General features: G+C 39.4%; 1 protein-coding gene across 2 annotated transcripts in view; it reads left to right on the top strand.

The window, feature by feature from the left end:
* The window catches only part of CFDP1 (craniofacial development protein 1), a 114,802-nt gene that overhangs the window by 20,033 nt on the left and 77,216 nt on the right, over positions 1-17,553 (top strand). For both annotated transcript variants that reach the window (XM_037144755.2, XM_037144756.2), the window contains exon 5: positions 10,263-10,382. In XM_037144755.2, coding sequence (XP_037000650.2) covers positions 10,263-10,382 — 120 coding nt within the window. The remainder of the gene's footprint in view (positions 1-10,262; positions 10,383-17,553) is intronic.

Here is a 17,553-nt window from a genome sequence, read left to right on the forward strand (position 1 = left end):
CTGCTTCAATTAGCTGAGCCACCCGGCCAGGACTAAAATCAATTCTTAAAAATATCTTCTTTTCACCAATTATTTCATCTAGAAATACATCTTGGGAAAAAGAATTTGGCATTATTAGTTTTATAAATGGTATAGGGCAAAACTTTTTATTATTTAAAAATTTTTCCCTCAACTTTTTCTTTTGAAACATTTCACTTATGGAAATATTGCAAGAATAGCATTACAAGGAACACCCATGTACCTTCCACGCAGACTCACTACTTGTCAGTGTCTCTTTCACCTCCACCTGTATTTCTCTTTTCATTGTGGCTGAACCATTTGAGAATTACTTGTGGACATTAGAGAATTACTTCACTCTTAAATACCTCAACACTGTTTCCTAAGAACAAGGGCATTCTCCTTTGAGGTACACTATCACTCTCATAGTCAGTAAATTTTACATTAATGCAGATAATAATGCATTATTATCTAAACTCTGAGATGAAGGACCCTGATTTTCAATTTTCAACCTGTTACAGACCAATGCTTTTGTAAAGTACAATAAAATTGAATAACAGAAAAAAAAAGTAAAAAGATATATGACATATAAGCTCAAATTTTTAACAATAAAATTTAACAGACATATAATTACAATTCAGTACACATAGTCAAAATAAACGTAAGATAGGAAAAGAATTTTATAACTATATATACTGTTCATTGAAAGTGAGTATGAGATTGATACAGGAAATCAGTGTTATAGTTATACCTTTTTATTCTGTAATCAAAACAGTCTAAAGTATCAATTCTCAGTAGGTAACATCTAGACACTTTGTATATTAATTTTTAGTTTTTAATGAGACAAAATAGGTTTTTTGGTGCTCATTCATCATCTAAATTGGGTTGCTGACGGCAGTGCTCCTGGAGGACAGTGTGCGTGTAAACTACTTCCTTGTTGGTTTTTTCCTTAAAAAAAAAATTCATCATGAAGCAATTCATCTCAGAGATATTTTCATGAAGATAGAAGTATAGCTTTGAAAGCCATTTCACTGAGTTCCGGATTTTCCCTTTTTTAATCTAAATTGAAGCCAGTGATACTGTGTTTTCAGAGTTCATCTGCAGTGCTTTATCGGTGTCCATTTCCAGGAGTTTATCCTGTCAAGTTATAATTAGATTTAAGTTATGTTTCAGTGGAAAAAAATTCTAGAGGCATGAATTTCCTGTTTGTGGATATTATTTTGATAGAAAACACAGTTCCAGACCTTCTGTGGAACATGTTAATCTGTAGAAACTCTGTTCTTCCAGGCTTCTTAACTTTCATTTTCACCCTTATATTTTATTTACTACTGAAAAACTCCTTGCATGGGAGTACTAAGATTATTAAAAACCAACGGTATCAGAGAAATAAGCAAGTTTTACTGTTTAGTTGAGAAGCAGCTGGTTACTTTTTCTTTCAGAAACACTTTATTTCCTAGTTCATCATTCTCAACATCATTTTTCTCTCTCATAACCATCATACCTTAGCACACAACATAACATATACACTTTTATGATCAGCTTTCAGTTTATCACATATAAAGAGAGTCGTTTAAAATTTTAAGTCATTAACCTTAAATAATTTATTATTTTTACTGTTGTAGCAAGATTTTTTTGGTAGTAGGACTTTTCTTGATGAAGGAAGCAGTGTGTTAATTTCTATTCTAGCACATGCTCCTTAATCTAAATTGTTTCTCTGTTTCACCAGCTGTGCCATTGGAACGTGCTTCTCCGAACACTCAGACTTCACATTACATTTGTTGACAGTGTGACCCTAGTTTTATCACACAGATGAGTGTCAGGTATGTTTGTCAGCAAGAAATTGACAAAAGAATCCTTTATATCATCCCCATGTTTAAATCACACATATACCATAATAATTGTCATGTTAGAAGTGATATGACATTCTTTAAATTGCATTGAGACATCACTTTGCTAACTTTATTCCAGTTTTCACTACCATAAGCCAGATCCTGAATACGTCAAGCTATGGTGTATTGGAAAGTTATGCTCGAACGACCTTTTTTTAGTCCTCACCCTAGGAAATGTTTATTTGATTTTAGAGAGAGGGTGGGAGAGACAGAGAGAAACACTGACATGAGGGAGAAACATTGATCAGGTTCCTCCCATACACACTCTGACCCAGGATGGAACCTGCAACATAGGTATGTGCCCTGACTGGGATGGAACCCACAACAAACTTCTGGTGTGCAGGGTGATGCTCCGGCCATCTGAGCCACCTGGTCAGGGCTTGCACTGCCGTCTTTGTCACAAGCAGATATATTTGATACAGTCTTTTCTAGGGCCTTGGCACTGTTTTTCTGTTTGTTGTTTTGGTTAGTAACCAAAAGTGCTCTTTCCTCTGAAGGCTGCAATGTACCAGTGTTAATGAGTGGGATTTTGCATCTACTTTTGTTGACTTTTTAGTTCACTGCTCTTTGTTTCAGAATTCTTTTAATATGAACTCGTGTCCTTATGTTTTGTATGTAAATGCTTCGTTAGCTGAAGCATCACTGCAGAGAACTCACTTTGGTTTTAGTGCTGCATGATCAACAGACCACAGTCAGTAGGAGAGGGCTTGAAGCGAAAAAGCAGTGTGACCTTGGTTGGCCTTCATTCCTTTGGAATTATTTCCATTACCATCATGTGATTTATTACTACTGCTGCATTCAGAAAAGATGTGTTTTCTTTTTTTTTTATTTTTAATATATTTTATCGATTGTGCTGTTACAGTTGTCCCATTCCCCTCCACCCTGCACACCCCCTCCCACCCACATTCCCCTTCTTTAGTTCACATCCATGTGTCGTAAGTTCTTTAGCTTCTACATTTTCTATACTGTTCTTGCCCTCCCCCTGTCTATTTTCTACCTACTGTCTATGCTACTTATTCTCTGTACCTTTTCCCCCCTTCTCCTCCTCCCACTCCCCTGTTGCTAACCCTCCATATGATCTCCATTTCTGTGGTTCTTTTCCTGTTCTAGTTGTTTGCTTAGTTTGCTTTTGTTTTAGGTGTGGTTGTTAATAAGTGTGTGTTTGCTATCTTTTTACTGTTCATGTTTTTTATCTTCTTTTTCTTAGATAAGTCCCTTTAACATTTCAGATAATAAGGGCTTGGTGATGATGAACTCCTTGAACTTGACCTTATCTGAGAAGTACTTTATCTGCCCTTCCATTCTAAATGAAAGCTTTGCTGGATAGAACAATCTTGGATGTAGGTCTTTGGATTTCATGACTTGGAATACTTCTTTCCAGCCCCTTCTTGCCTGTAAGGTCTCTTTTGAGAAATCAGCTGACAGTCTGATGGGAACTCCTTTGTAGGTGACTGTCCCCTTATCTCTTGCTGCTTCTAGGATTCTCCTTCATTTTTATCTTGGGTAATGTAATTATGATGTGCCTTGGTGTGTTCTTCCTTGGGTCCAACTTCTTTGGGACTCTCTGAGCTTCTTGTACTTCCTAGAAGTCTATTTCCTTTGGCAGATTGGGGAAGTTCTCCTTTATTATTTGTTCAAATAAGTTTTCTACTGGTGGCTGTTCCTTTTCCCCTTCTGATACCCCTATAATTCGGACATTGGAACATTTAAAGATGTCCTGGAGGTTCATAACCCTCTCCTCATTTTTTTGTGAATTCTTGTTTCTTCATTCTTTTCTGTTTGGTTGTTTCTTCCTTCTGGTCCACTCCATTGATTTGAGTCCCAGTTTTCTTCCCATCACTATTGGTTCCCTGTGCATTTTCCTTCATTTCACTTAGTGTAGCCTTCATTTGTTCATCTAATTTGTGACCAAATTCAACCAATTCTGTGAGCATCCTGATCACCAGTGTTTTGAACTGTGCATCTGATAGGTTGGCTATCTCTTGGTCGCTTAAAACTATTGGCTCTGGAGCTTTGATCTGTTCTTCCATTTCAGCCAATTTTTGGTGGGGGAGTCTGGTCGCACCTGTTATGTAGTGAGGTGTGGAGCCTTAAGTGTTCACCAGGGCAGGGTAATCCAGTGACTGGGTTGTGACACTGTATGTGGGGGCGGGGTCAGAACAAGCAGTGGCACTTGTTCTGCTCTCTCTTGGATTTCGGTCCCCTCTGCCGCTTCCCACAAGCAAATTGGGCCCTTCTGGTGCTGGTTCCCAGGTGAGTGGGCTTGTGTACGTTCTACAACCCTGTGGGTTTCTCCAACAAACTGTCCTGTGAGGATGGGAGTCTCTCCTGGCACCTCAGTGGCCACAACTGTTTCCAGTCAGTGCTTTTAGGCTTTATTTCCTGTCGCTGGGGCCCCGGGTTGTACAGTCTGTCTCGCTCCCTTTTTTCACCTGGTTTATCTATCACGAATGTGTGACCATGGTCAGCCAGCTGCCTTGTGCCCTCAGTGGGTCTGCTCATTGCCTCTCCATGTCCGGGGTCTGCTAACCGCCACCTGTGTGCCCAGGTCCACCAGCTACCACTTTTTCCTACTGTGACCCCTCTCCACCAGCCACCAACTCAGCCCCCTTACCAATTTGATTGAATAGTTGTTGGACTTCCATACAGTTCAGTTTTCTGTCAGTTCTGGTTGTTGTTTTTTTTGTTTCTAAATTTTTGTTGTCCTTAATTTTGGTTGTTCAAGCAGGCACAGTGTGTCTACCTACACCTCCATCTTGGCTGGAAGTTAAGATGTGTTTTCTTTACAAAACAATGAGGCTTGTTTTGCCATCAGTAAATTAGGATTTTAAAAAATATCAATTTTACTGTATAAAATCTAGTTAACTAATTTAAAGTACAATTTTAAAAGTCACACTTTGTTAATAATTTAAATGATTATAAAAATAATTTATAAAAATAAATGCTTACAATCCTACCTCTAGGTATTAATTTGAAGAAGTACAAAACACTAATTTGAAAAGATATAGTCATCTCTCTGTTCATTGCAACATTACTTATAGTATCCCAGATATGAAAGGTACTTATGTGTCCACCAACAGATGATTGGATAAAAAAGTGGTAGATTGGATATATATTGTATGTAATATACAGCCATAATATATATACATATACATATATACAACATATAATATATACAGCCATAAAAAATAATGAAATCTTACCATTTGCAACTGATGATATACCTAGAGGGTATTATGCTAAGTGAAATAAGTCAGGCAGAAATACAAATACCATATTATTTCATTTACATATGGAATCTAAAGCACAAACAAAACAGTAACAAACTCAAAGATACAGAGAACAAACTGAGTGCCAGGTAGGAGAGGGGTTGGGGGCTGGGTGCAAAAGGCGAAGGGATTAAATACAAATTGGTACTTACAAAATAGTCACAGGGATATACAGCACAGCTTAGGAGGAATATAGTCAGTAATGCTGTAATAATTGTGTCTAGTGTCAGGTGGGTACAAGACTTACCAGGGGGATCAGTTTGTAAGTTAAATGTCTACCACCATGCTGTATACCTGAAACTGGAATAATATTTTATGTCAACTGTAATTGAAAAAATTATAATTAAAAAAATAATGCTTACATTTTATCATGTTTTGGGGTGTTAGTTTATCATGTTTGGGGGTTTTAGACCACATTCTAATGTGGTCTTACTGCACGTGACTAATACACTGATAGTTTGTAAGCACCTTGCAAATTTGGCAGTATGTAATTGATGTCCATCCTGTTTCATGTGGTGAGTCCACTGAGCATGTCTTGAATATTATGACACTGTCAAATTGCAAACAAATTTCTAAGTACTTACTACTTCTGTACCTATCTCTTCTTGGGCCAGTAACAGGTAGTTTTGTTTAAGTAGTTCTATGTATGATTCTACTCAGTTATTCTAATAAATGTTTAGGTTCCCCCCAGTTATTCCAATAATGTTCTTTGTAACTCTATTTCTTGTTCCACTTAACATCCAGTTCAGGATTATACACTACATTTAGTCTTTTTTAGCCTCCTCGGAATTAGAACTGTTTTTAAGCCTTTCTGTATTTCTCGACATATATTTTTTGAGTCCTTTTGTATTGTAGAATGTCCCTTAATTTGTATTGTTGAATTGTTTCCTCGTGATTAGTGTCAGATTAATCCCTTTAGACAAAAATACTACGTGGGTGTTTTGTCCTCCTCAGTGCGCTGCATCAGTAACAACCAGGATTGGTGGTGGTGAGAGCACTTACGGCAACATCTTTAATGTAGGAATTACATCTTTCAGAGTAATTCCTAATGACGTGAATTAATAATGTACTTTGCTACCAGAAATCACACTGGAAACGATAGAAGTTGTCCAGTAGAGGGTAGCAGAACACTGGTGATAAACCTGTAACGGGAAGTCCTGCAAAAGTAATACAGAAATGTGTAATAGACCGTTGGAAATAAAAGGATTTAAAATTTTTATTTGTATTTTTATTTATTTTTTTAAAGATTTTACTTATTGTATGGTTAACACTCATGAATCCCCTGCTGGGAGCTGGCCTGCAACCCAGGCATGTGCCCTGCCTGGGAATCGAACTGCGATCATGTGGTTCGCAGGCGGGCGCTCAATCCACTGAGCTACACCAGCCAGGGCTGGGTTTAAAATTTTCAGAAATTTTTCTTGGCTTGCATTATTTTCCATGTGTCATATAGGATATCTAAAGAAAGATTTATTATAACTTAACCATTGGCCCTACATGAGAGTAAGAAAAGCTGGTAACTGTTACTATAAGAAATCATTACATTTACTGATCAAATTAAATTTTGTGGACTTATTACTATTTATTAATGTTGTTGTCCAACACAAATTTCTATTTCACTTTTAAAACAAATGAATAGTAATTTTAAATACTGCATGCATTTTCAGGGAGCCTGCTATTTTTATGATTCGTCAGAAGAGGGCAGCACTGTCTCTTCTAACAAAGATGAGTAGGGAAGCACTTTTTCATGAATACAACACTCATGTATTCAAAAGTAATATGTGATTATTTTATTTTTTTAATGTTTTATTTATTTATTTTTAGACAGAAGGGAAGGGGAGGAGAAAGAGGAGAGAAACATCAATGTGTGGTTGCCTGTTTCGTGTCCCCTACTGGGGACCTGGCCCACAACTCAGGCATGTGCCCTGACTGGGAATCCAATGACTACCACCACCACCCCACCCCCCCACCCCCCGGCCCCAGACCCCAGTTCTCAGGCCGACAATTCACTGAGTCACACTAGCCAGGGCAATATATGCTTATTTTAAAAACATACATTACAGAGATATATAACATGACAAGTGAAAGTTCTCTAACTGCCTTCTAAAGAAAATTAAACCCCTGTTAATAGTCGGCAATTTGGCAGGATTTTTTTTTACTTAAATTATTTATGCTTAAATTTACATATCATAAGGAACTCTTATGTAGGAACTTGGGAGGCCTGAATTTTAACTGACAACCAGATACAAACTTGGTATGTAGATTTGAGCATATTTTTTAATCTCTGTATGTCATTATTCTGCTTTTTCTTTTTGTCTTTATATCAAGTTCAGAGCATTACTGCATCTTTAAGAAATGTGAGAAAGAGCTAGTGATGACTGGGAATAATTTGTAAGTATAAGGTAGTGATAGCACCAAGTTAGTCTTTTAGTTCTTTCTAATTATAATTGTTAAACTTCGGATCTTTACCTTTTTGTTTTGTTATTTTCCCCACTTAAAAATGTATAGCTTATTAACCTTGGGGAATGAGGAAAAATAGTATTTTTTAATCCTTCTCTATCACATAACCAGCTGAGCTAATTAGCTCAAACTTTCCTAAATGATTCACCTTTTGGAAAAGGGCAGTCATGGAAAGTTTCTGCCTAAATAAGACTTTTGAGGAAGTTCTGAGTAAGTGAAAATGAACTTAACATGGAATTTCTGCCGATAGCACTTGAATTAACTACAGCCAGTAGTGGGGCTTTTCTAGTCAAGGTTCCTTCTTGTATATTAGGAGTGGTCTGCAATTTAGACCACTCCTACTTGAAGATATTTTGATGGCTGAATCTCTTCTTATTGCTTGTTAAAAGTGGAGTTCTTCTAGGTTGAGTAATCTCCTGCTAATATCACTCTGTCAATTAGCAGAGCCCCTGAGAGAAATGCACCAGTTTATAGAACTCGTTTCCTGGTGCGGATGAATAGGACCAGACACGAAGACGTGACGGAGGGGTTCCCACAGTTACACTTTTTCCATGTTTCTTTTATGGCACTTACTACAGATCACATGTTGTCATGACTGGTTTTCATGGGGGGCTGCCCTCATAGACCGTGAGCCCCTTAAGGGTAGAGGCCGTGTCATTTTCTTTTTCACAGGTCCCACATCTGCAGGGTTCTTTCCAGCACTGCTACTTAAATCTGGCTGGTCTTGAAAAAGTAACCTAACCCCTTAAAATCTAATTTTGCTCACTCATGAACTTAATATATCAGCTCTTGCTACAGAACCGCTGTGGAATAGACAGCCCCAGGGCTCAGTGGTATACACCAGTAAGCATTTGTTTGTTGCTGGTGTGTTTCTGGCTGTCTGGGGCTCGGCTCATCTAGACTCGGTTCCACGCTGCTGGGGGGTTCAGCTCTGCAGCAGGCGTCTTGCACCCCCTTGGAGCAGCTGCCCGAGGCATACTCTTTTTATCACTAGAGGATGTCAGGAGGCACGTGAAAGAACAGAAAGACATTCAAAACTTCTACTGCTGTCAAATCAGTTAGCGTGTCTGACCACTGAAACAAGTCGCATGTCCAAGCTTGATATCAGTGGGGTGGGGAAATTATCTTCTTGGTCAAGAGGGAAGGAATGTTTGCTGAATGATGGTTTCATCCATCATGCAGATGCTTTTATTTTTGACTCTTTACTCTTTTTTTTTAAGATTTTATTTATTTATTTTTAGAGGGGAAGGGAAGGAGAGAGGGAGAGAAATATCAGTGTATGGTTGCCTCTCATGCGTCCCCTGCTGGGAACTGGCCTGCAACCCAGGCATGTGCCCTGACTGGGAATTGAACCGCGATCCTTTGATTCATAGACCCTTGCTCAATCCACTGAGCTACACCTGCCAGGGCTTGACTCTTACTATTGAGAGGTTCATGTGGGAGAGTGAGAGACACACAAATTAAACGTGAGAGAAAGTGGGTCTGGATTTTAGAGGGTTGTGAAGGCAGGGTTCAGCAGCTTACGTTGGATTCTCTGGGTAGCACTGAGCCATCACAAGACAAGAGCTTGAGCAGGAGACTGACAGTTTTTTGTTTGTTTTTTAAGTCCCCCTTTGAGATTAACTTGGCCTTCTAAGTACAGGTTCTTAATACAAAACTCTCACATTTTATTCTGTCACTTTTGTGGGTGACACTGTACTGAGTGCAGGAGTGACATGGCTCTCGATAAGAAAATTTGGTTTTGGAAGCCTAGAAGTAAGGAGAGAAGAGAGAGGCTTACCTGCCTGCAAAGGTGGAATGTACAGGATTCATCTGTCATTTTTCTTGGCCAGTCTTATTCTGGATCAGCTGGCTGAACATCCATAATACAGTGACTATAATTTTTGACCCTCCTACTAATAGATTGGAATTTAAAGAAAATTCCTCATGTTTTTGTTGAGTTGGCAAGACTAGGCAGGCATTAGACATTTCTCTTTTTTTATCTGAAAATTTAAGTACCATAAATATCCTTATTCACTCCTTATTTGATCATCAATTTTATTGAGGGCAATTTTTGCAGATCTCAAGTTGGCAGAATTCTCAATTAAAGTTTTTGTCCATTCCCAAATGAGTGCTGAATTAGCCAGTTTTCAGGGATCTTGTTTCATTTTTGGTTTGTTTTGGGTATAGAATGGGAATTTTCTACAGAGTGTTTCTAATTGTTTATACTGTTGCTTTTCTCTTTGAAATAACACCCGTGTTTTCCTCCCAATATTCCATCTCCCCACTCCAACTTGTACTGGGCCTTTCAGGGTGTGTCCAAATCTACACGTGAGGTGCAGTGGGAGGGCCTTTCCCAGCCTTCACACCAGTAGCCCAGGAGGGCTGTGTGTGATTCAGTAGTGACTACCGCGGTGTTTCATACTGACAAAAATAATGGGGGGGATTTTAGAGAGATGGAACTTACATGCATTATCATTTCATTTAGCGAGGGAAAATGTCCTTATCTGGAACTGTTATAGTAAACTTGAAATCATAAAGCTCAGCAGCCAGAACTTATTGAAGGCCCAGTAGGTATTTTCCTTGTTTTCATTCATTCCGGTTTTTTTTTCGATTTTGTTTCTGTCTTTGTATTCCTTTTGTAAACTTAATATCTCCTTCCTTGGCACAGGGTGACTAAGGAAGTGGATGCTACATCTAAAGAGGCCAAATCCTTCTTCAAGCAAAATGATCAAGAAAAACCACAGGCTAACGTGCCTTCAGCTCTGCCGTCACTCCCTGCTGGGTCAGGGTGAGTATTCTAGGCCCAGGCCCAAGTGTCCCTGGCACACTGAAGAAGCTGCTGTCGGTAGGAGTACGTACCTTAACTGCAGCTGTCACCTTAACTGCAGCTGTCACCTTAACTGCAGCTGTCATGGCTCCTGTCCTGAGAGACGAAATCATGCTGCTGCCCTGCCTTTGCTGAAATAGTTGCCAAGTGGAAAATGCAAAGGGAAATTAGCCAAAGGTCTCTCATTTTATATCAACCTGAAAAAGGTGCTGATTTACAGTGCCGATCACAGGGCTGATCACATAGTAAACCTTACATCTAAGAAATAATTTGTAAATGAAAATTTCAGCAGTTCTTCAGAACGTCTGATGAAGATTCGGGTTGAGTACTCCCATCCCCCGGGGACCTCTAAGGAACATAATAAGGTCAAAGCTGATTCACAGATAATTCTATAACACATTTTCAGGAACTTCATAGTCTTCTTTCATATTTTCCGTATTACTTGAGTTATTTTTAGCTGAAGACTAGAATAGAATTCTTTCTCTTTGGAGAAAATAAAAATCCCTTTCTTCTTAGCTTATGTGTGAGACGTAAAGCCTCACAGTAAATACGGAAGCCAGGGCACTAGCCTGCAGAGAAGTGAATGTGGACCACGCCCTGTAGGTAGCACAGATCACCTGCTGGCTCCCATGGGGAACTCTGTGTCCTTGAGGTGTTTAGGGGAGAAAGGTCACCTACAGGGACTTCTTGACCTTTCTGTCAGAGTTTGCCACTTCTTCCTTCCCTCCCCAAGCATACTTATGTCATTGCTTTGAACTGTAAAGTTTTTTTTTTTACATTGAAAAAAAATCATTGGTTTTTCTATCAGTTATGAGCTTGTCTAGGATAGGCCTTTTTCATCTCTGCAGCCCTGGCTCTAAATAACACTTTGTTACACTGGTGTGCTCACCAGAGTTGTATTTACCTGGAAGCAGACCCTGAGACAAAGGTTTGAGTGAGTGCAAGTCGTTAATGTGAAAGGTGATTCCAGGAAGCCCCAGTTGGGAGGTGAAAAGTGGGAAGGAAGCCAGCGTAGGGTTTGCAGGTAACTGCTGGTGGTGGCTGGTACTCAGCCCCGCTGGGAAATTCAGGGAGGCAGTGAAGAACATAACCAAGGCAAGGAGGCTGGGATGTTTATCCTTCACTGGCTCAGCTGCTTCCGCCTGTCCTCAGTCCTCAGTCCTCAGGCAGCGAGCTGCAGGTGCTTTCATGAGGGGCTGCTCTCAGGCAGTGCCGTGGCCGTGAGTGCAGGGACAGGCAGCTGGAGTGATGTCCACCTCGGCTCCATGCTCTTTAGTTGCTTCTCAGTCCAAGTATTTCTTGTCCTCTGAAGCCACTCGGTGGCAGAACTCATGTAGTAGTTACACAGGAGCCAAAAAAATGAAAGGGATTGAATCCTTGCTACCACAGTGCAGGTGATGTAAACACCAAGGAAGGCAGTGGTGGAAGGACAAGGGTAATGTGAACAGAGTTCTCCAGAAGTTGGCTCAGAAGTTTCTAAGCTGTGGTTTGCAATCATCATTTACAAGAAGTGAAATCAAATTAAAATTTTATAGTGCATCACATAGTAAGAGTAAATATTGTTTCATAACACTTTTATTTCACTTGTCGATGTGCTTTTCACAAAATAAACTATATTTTGAATGAGGGTTGAGATTTTTAAAAAGTGAGGTTGTAGGCTGAAACAACGTGTTTTTGGCCTTATAATCATTATATTGTTCGAAAGGGATTCACTTCAGCCCAGCAGCCTGCAGACTTCACTGACTGCCGCTCATAGTCAGGAAAACATTTCACAGTGTGTCCTAGTACACCCATGAATATAGGTGTGTAAAGAAGTGAAATGAAAAGTTGGTAAATAATATTTTCCTTTACTATACATGATGAACTTTGATTTTTCTGTCTTACATTACATTGAGTATGTGTAATTTTTTGAAATGTTAGGACTCCCCGAATTGAAGTCACAATCTATTACAATCTGAATTTGAAAAAATACTACTCTGTACTACATATGGAATTAGTCTCTTAGGCCTTTACTTGAGTTACCAGGCTTGTATCTGGTATTAGTAAATAATGTCTCTTGCATTTATTGAAAATGTTACAGTGAAAGTTACCTGTAGATTAAGTGTCCGATAGACGTAAAGCAAAATGTTCTTCGGCCTTGGATTTCTAACAGTTTCATCTAGCACAATTTTCACTTCTAGCCTCCTTGGCTTTCTTAACCCTGCAGAGGTCTTGGCTGATCTGAGAGATACAAACAAGTTCTTTCCTTGAATATTGTTACATATATCAGGTGCATAGGTTCGAGGTCATGACCAGCTACACGTTTGTACGTGACTAATGCTTACCCATGATGTTTAAGCCATCATTTTTATTATAACACATGTTTTGTAAGGGTGTGTGATATGTGATAGTAAATTGTATCTAAGAGATAACGTGAACTCCAAAGTTAGTGTTGGTGTAGTTAGTGTGTGCATGTGTGTGTGCGTGTGAACTTAGAAGTCAATGTTGTGTGTGTTCTTTTTATTTTTTTATTTTTATAAGTGCATTTTTTATTTTCTATGTCACTGTTTCCTCTCTCTTTTTTTTTAATGTTACAATTTTTTTTTAAAGATTTTATTTATTTATCTTTAGAAGGGGAGGGAAGGAGAGAGGGAGAGAAACATCAATGTATGGTTGCCTCTTGTGTGTCCCCTGCTGGGAACTGGCCTGCAGGGAACCGGCCTGCAACCCAGGCATGTGCCCTGACTGGGAATCGAACCGCGATTGTCTGGTTCGCAGGCCCGCGCTCAATCCACTGAGCTACACCAGCCAGGGCGTGCGTGTTCTTTTTATTTACCATTGAAAATGGCTGGCCCTGGCTGGTATAGCTCAGTGGATTGAGCACGGGCCTGCGAACCACATGATCGTGGTTCAGTTCCCAGTCAGGGCACATGCCTGAACTGTGCCCCCTCTCTAATGAATAAATAAATCTTAAAAAAAAAAAAAAAGAGAGATGAAGAACAGCAAATGCTACTAGAGTGCTTATCAAAATATTTTTGCAAGTATTGTGAAAGGCATTTGTACCTTGAATATAGCAATATTGTTTGTGATGACTGTTACAAAGGTTTTGCAAAGTCAGTTATTAAAGATTTTGATTAATTAATGTTAACATTTTTGGGCTGTATTTGTTAGCAATATCCATATTTCGTTATTTGAAAAGAAAAATTTTTATTCTTTGTTTTTCTATTTCTTTTTTTTTTTTAAGATTTTATTTATTTATCTTTGGAGGGGAAGGAGAGATGGAGAGAAACATCAATGTGTCGCTGCCTCTAGTGCATCCGCTGCAGGGAACTGGCCTGCAACCCATGTTTTTCTATTTCTTCAATAATTTCTAGATTGTAACTGAAAATAAATAAAAATCAGGTAATTTATTGTATAAATATAATAAATGCAAATTTGCAGGGTTTTTTTTTTTTTTTACATTTCAGCACATACTAGTAATGAATGTATCTCTCAGATACATGTGACCTATGCTGTGATTTTTTTACCACAACCTCTGCAGGGTTAAAATAATTCCTATTGATACTTAGAGATTCTCCTTGGAAACTGTGTGTTTCAGAAAATGCTCTGTTACTACGATTAGGAAGATAGCTAGAGGAGGGAGAAGTGGCAGCTTAACCAGGTCAGCCTGTCGAAGTCACTAAGTCCCTCACATGGAAAGGCGGCTGCATTTTGTAACCAGCTTTCCTTTCTTAGAAAGACCTAATAGCCTTTATAGAAACAAGTCTGCAGAGGTGATGTCTGTATTAGGGAGACCCAGCAGGAAACAGATGGCATCCTCAAATCAGGATACTTTGAGGAGTGTTTAATAACTCACAAAGTGATGAAAAACCACAGGGATAAGAATAGTGCTGTGTCTCTAGGGCTGGTAATAATAATGAGGCTCCCTTACCACCCTTCAACCTGAAGGGGCAAGAGGGGGAGCAGTTTATGGCAGAGAGAGGGGCCTCCTGAGAGGAGCTAAGACCTTCACTTGAGTGATGGATCCTCCAGGGGGAAGCTGGGGGAACGAATGCCCAGATCTCTCACTCCTCCCTCCCTCCCCCCTCTTGCCAGGATGCTCCATTGACCACTGTGTCTTTAAAAAAAATTTTTTAATGTATTGATTTTAGAAAGAGAGAAATACTGATTTGTTGTGCTCATTTATGCATTCATTGATTGATTAACAACTGAGTCTTGTGAAAGAAAAAAATATTCTAACACTTGTTAAACTTACTCAGGATTCTTGCCATAGATTTTAAGACTACCGCAATAGGGGGAAGAGATCAGGCTCAACTCTGAATACAGCAAAGATAGGCAAGGAGCAGAATGAGAGGGGGTCGGTCAGTGGATGGAATATGACTAAGAGGAGGCCTCAGGGGTGGGGGGACTCTTGCTGAACCCACCTAATAGGAATCTTGCTGAAGGCAGGCCAGGAATTAAACATCAGAGGTGTTGAACAAATAATAAAGGAGAATTTCCCCAATCTGGCAAAGGCAATAGACTTCCAGGAGATCCAGGAAGCTCAGAAAGTCCCAAAGAAGGTGGACCCAAGAAGGAACACACCAAGGCACATCATCATTACATTAGCCAAGATTAAAATGAAGGAGAGAATCCTAGAAGCAGCAAGAGATAAGGGGACAGTCACCTACAAAGGAGTTCCCATCAGACTGTCAGCTGATTTCTCAAAAGAGACCTTACAGTCAAGAAAGGGTTGGAAAGAAGTATTCCAAGTCATGAAAACCAAAGACCTACATCCAAGATTGCTCTATCCAGCAAAGCTTTCATTTAGAGTGGAAGGGCAGATACAGTGCTTCTCAGATAAGGTCAAATTCAAGGAGATCATTATCACCAAGCCCTTATTATATGAAATGTTAAAAGGACTTACCTAAGAAAAAGAAGATAAAAAAGATGAACAGTGAAAGGACAGCAAACTCACAGTTATTAACAACCACACCTAAAACAAAAGCAAACTAAAAGGACAGCTAGATCAGGAGCAGAACCATAGAAATGAAGATCACATGGAGGGTTAGCAACAGGGGAGTGGGAGAAGGAGAAGGGGAGAGAAGGTACAGAAAGTAAGTAGCATAGATGGTAGGTAGAAAATAGATAGGGGGGAGGGCAAGAATAGTATGGGAAATATAGAATCTAAAGAACTTGAGACACGTGGTCATAAACTAAAGGGGGGAATGGTGGGGGAGGGGTATGCAGGATAGAGGGGAATGAAGGGGGGACATAGAACAACTGTAATGGCATTATTAATAAAATATATTTTTTAAAAAAACCATCAGAGGTGTTGAGGAACTTGATCAGATAATGGGACTGATCAGATACTAAGAATGGTGATTCTCTTTAAACTGACTTTGCAGGATACCTGCTAAAACCGGGCTGTGCAAGCCCAGGAAGGACAGAGGCCGTGACTGAGGCCCAGCTGAAAAGAGGGCTCAAAGGAGTCTGAGTACGACTGGACTCGGAAGAGTCTTTTGTCCGTACAGGACGGCATCTGGGCAGAGAGCGGCATGGAGGACTTAGCGGGAATCTGGAGGGGCCAGCTGATGAAATATCTCCCAGTAGATTAATGAACTGCTGACTCCCTTACAAAGGGGTAACGTGATAGTTGATCAGAATCAGTTGTTTTGAAAACTGATTATGGAACATAACATCACAAGGTTATGTCTGCCTGAGTGAAAAAGCCCTCAGAATTGTACATGAAAGTGGGGACTCATTGACTCATGCAGTGTATTTTGAATTTCTGAATAAATCTAGAAGATGACCAAGGTTGGCATGATTTTTTTTTGAGCTGTCTGAGTGGGCACATTTGATCAGTGCAACATGAGTATCCGCTGCCGGCCGCACGTGCAGGGCCAGGAAAGTCTTTCCAGGGGAAAAATTGATAGGAATAATCCAGTTTATTAAAAGAAATCATTCTAGTATTTTTCCCACAGACTTTTCATTTTCATTTTTGGAGTTACTTCAGTTTATAGAAATCGTCCAGCAGAAACACTTTATTTATTTATTTTTCTTCTCTCTAAACAGATTTAAGCAATACAGGAAAACCAGGGCAACAGAGTGAAACATCCCATCCCACATCCTTTGCTAGCAAATAAGAACAGATTCGCAGGAGCAAATGTTTATAACTGAAAATGCATTTCCTTCACATGTTTAAAATAGAACACTGCTTGGGCTATAAAAAGCCAGAGTTTATGCTTTGGGAATGGAGTAAACCAAACATCCAGTTTTAATTAGAGGCCCAAATTAGAGACGACAAGAAGCACTCTCTACCTTTGCTTTAGAAAGCACCATGCTCAGTGTGTTCAGATTCCCATAGTTTTGTTAACTCTAAATTCTTGATCCACTTCGCCTCCCACCCCAGACACCCCTCTATCCTCATTACCAATACTGTCAGCCACTAACATCCAGCTTCTCCCAGCATTTGTGGGTGTCTGACTGCTCAGCCTTCAACTGCACATTTACTTCTTAGCCTTATTCCAGCAGTGTGCTACTCGGTCTTGTTGAAGTTGATAACCCTAGCCATAGGCACTAACTTGTTTAATTAAGGGCTTTTTATTTAGTTACCTCCTTATACAGGGTTGGGCAAAAGTAGGTTGAAACCATCCATCATTACTTAAAAGATTAATCCTAAGTAAGGATACGAAATAACAACAATAATAAAATGACAAATAATACAAATAAATAATACAATTATTAATAAGTAAATAATAATACAAGAATAAACTGTGTTTTGTGTACTCACAACTGTAAACCCACTTTTGCTCACTCCTGTAGATTGGGATCACCCTAAAAAAGGGAGAGGGGGCTTTATTGTGAAGTCTCAAATAGCATCAAGGGGGGTCTCAGTTCAGCAGTGTTTGCCCCAAAGGTGCAAGAGAGAGGATTGATCACAGTGTCATAATAAAAATAGAAGAAGACCCAGACTAAAGACTTGAGAAGACAGTAGTAATGCCTGGCTTTCTGAGGTTTATCAGTATTCAGCCTAATGACCAGTCATTTCCCAGGAACCTTAATTTGTGCAACAGAGTCTTCCTGTCTGACCAATTAATCTCTCCCAGACTCCCTGGGCATGAGTTAATATGACTTTGTTGGCTTTTTAAAGTTTTTAAATTTTTCAATATAT

This window comes from Artibeus jamaicensis, unplaced genomic scaffold, assembly GCF_021234435.1.
Source record: "Artibeus jamaicensis isolate MK-2021 breed Jamaican fruit bat unplaced genomic scaffold, CSHL_Jam_final contig_464, whole genome shotgun sequence".
In the NCBI taxonomy this organism is placed as follows: Eukaryota; Metazoa; Chordata; class Mammalia; order Chiroptera; family Phyllostomidae; genus Artibeus; species Artibeus jamaicensis.